The 2441-nt window shown below is 40.2% G+C and overlaps 1 protein-coding gene across 1 annotated transcript; it reads left to right on the top strand.

Moving 5' to 3' along the window:
- The first annotated feature begins 203 nt into the window (after positions 1 to 203).
- On the top strand, positions 204 to 2168 carry LOC131661884 (protein phosphatase 2C 37-like). Its single transcript, XM_058931533.1, has 4 exons — positions 204 to 800; positions 886 to 1200; positions 1293 to 1398; positions 1496 to 2168. Exons 1-4 carry the CDS (start codon positions 372 to 374, stop codon positions 1843 to 1845), a joined length of 1200 nt encoding a protein of 399 aa, XP_058787516.1. The 5' UTR covers positions 204 to 371; the 3' UTR covers positions 1846 to 2168.
- The last annotated feature ends 273 nt before the right edge of the window (positions 2169 to 2441 follow it).

The following is a 2441-nucleotide window of genomic DNA, read 5'->3' on the forward strand; positions in this document are numbered from 1 at the left end:
CCATGTGATTGGTGCCACGTACTCTTTTTCATAAAAGCTACACCACGTGTTCCTTACCCAAACAGACCGCGATTTGATCAACGGTCCAGATGGCATCAAAGCAACATGCACTTTGCCCTTGACGGTGACGGGCAGACTGCCCGTGATTGTAATGTGGCCCCCAGGTGAGTTTCTTACTCTACAAAAGCTTCTCTCTTAAAACCGTTCTTAATGGGTCCTAAGCTTTCTTCTCTCTCATTTTTCTCATCCTCTCTCGTCTCTTTCTGCTTCCACCATTCATATTCATACACAAATTAATCTATTTAAAAATATACAAACTATAACTAATTTCGAATTTCTGTTAAAGTTTTAAGCTATTTAAGAACCCATAAATGGCTGGAATGTGCTGTGGTGTTGTTGGAGAAGGTGACTCTCCGGCGAGTTCACGTTCTTCTCGACGCCGGAATTTAGACATGCTACCGTTCAAATACATCGCTGACATGGCTGTTTCCTCTTCCGGAACTTCACGGAAACGCCGTCAAGCGGATCTATCTGGTAAGAGTGATTTCGAAAGCTGTGAAGACTCAAACGGTGACTGCGGAAACGAGAAAAGTAAGAAGAACAAGAACGAATCCACCCAAGTTTCTGAAAACAAACCTTCAACAGAAGGTAATTCGGAAGACGCAGAGTTTCCGAAGTTTGGAGTTACTTCAGTTTGCGGTAGAAGAAGAGACATGGAAGATTCCGTTTCCGTTCAAACTTCTTTCTCTGAAGAACTGTTTCACTTCTTCGGCGTTTTCGACGGTCACGGCTGCTCTCATGTGCGTATAAACTATTGTAGTTGATTACTAGTAGTGGATCTGTTAGTTTTCCGGTGTTAATTTGTTTTGTTTTTTATACTCTCAGGTTGCGACCATGTGTAAGGAGAGACTCCATGAGATTGTGAAAGAACAGATCAACCAATCGCAAGAGAATTTCGAGTGGAATAGCGCTATGCAACAAGGCTTTGCTCGCATGGACGACGAAGTTCAGAGATGGAGCAGCAGCAGCCAGACTTTTAGTTGTAGGTGCGAGCTTCAAACTCCTCACTGCGACGCCGTTGGATCTACTGCCGTGGTTGCTGTTGTCACTCCTGACAAAATCGTCGTCTCAAACTGCGGCGATTCTCGCGCTGTTCTCTGCCGTGGTGGCGTCGCCATCCCTCTCTCCTCCGATCACAAGGTAATTTTTCAATTTTTTTTGTTAAAATTTTCATCTCATTTCCCGATAAATTAACAAACAAGTTTCTAACTGATTTTGGATCCGTTTTTCAGCCGGATCGACCTGATGAGTTGCTCCGAGTCGAAGCTGCAGGAGGGCGCGTGATATTCTGGGATGGTCCAAGAGTGCTTGGTGTACTTGCCATGTCTAGAGCTATAGGTGAGTCATCAGTGTGCATGAACTTAAATTTAAATTCTGTCCAGTGTAGTATAGTAGGTTTTAATTTAATAATTTATCACCTTCGTTTTATTTTCAGGCGACAATTATCTGAAGCCGTATGTGATATCTGAACCTGAAGTAACGGTAACGGAGAGAAGAGTTGAAGACGAGTGTTTGATACTGGCCAGTGATGGACTATGGGATGTTGTTTCAAACGAAACCGCATGCGGTGTGGTGAAGATGTGTTTGAAGTCGCATAAGATGCCGTCTCCGCCGGGGTCTCCGGCTAACGAAGAAGTGACTACTGATGGTTCTGATCGTGCATGTTCTGATGCGTCCATTCTGTTGACCAAGTTGGCTTTGGCAAGACACAGTTCGGATAATGTTAGCGTGGTGGTGATTGATTTGAGGAGGGATCAACGTGCATCATCAAATTCCAACAATTAATTAATTAATTATAATTAATTAATTAATTAATCTAAGGGCGGTGAGAAACAAGAGAAAGAAACAACGATGTTTTTAAGGAGTAGAGGATGTGGAGAAAATGGAGGGGTATGTGGCTTTTGGTTAATCAACGGTTCTTTCGAGTAATGTAATGGGGTTTTAGGTATGTTTGAGTTATGATCGTTTTTTTAAATGTAATTGTGGGAAAATGAACAATTTTAGTGTAGAGAAAATGTGTGTCAACAAAGGAATCAAATCGATCCGGTTGACATGCATTTCTTTTGTTTATAATCGAATCTTCTATAAATTGCTTTGTTCTTATGAAATGCTACTACTATTTTAGAACAATATTTTGTTCAGTTTTCTTTAAATTTTTAAGCCAGCGCATGTTTTGTCGTGCAAGATTATTACAAGATTATCATTCCAAGTTATAATACTATAATAGGAGATTAGGATTATAGGATCATCAATTTAAGTATTTATACTATAAAAAGAGAATAGGTATAGGCTATGTATACATGAAGTAGCATAGCTAGTATTTTATTATGATTGTCAACATGCATTTAAAAGATAAGTTAGTTTTTTAAATGAAAAAAAAG

The sequence above is a fragment of the Vicia villosa genome, linkage group LG3 (genome assembly GCF_029867415.1).
Source record: "Vicia villosa cultivar HV-30 ecotype Madison, WI linkage group LG3, Vvil1.0, whole genome shotgun sequence".
Taxonomy (NCBI): domain Eukaryota; kingdom Viridiplantae; phylum Streptophyta; class Magnoliopsida; order Fabales; family Fabaceae; genus Vicia; species Vicia villosa.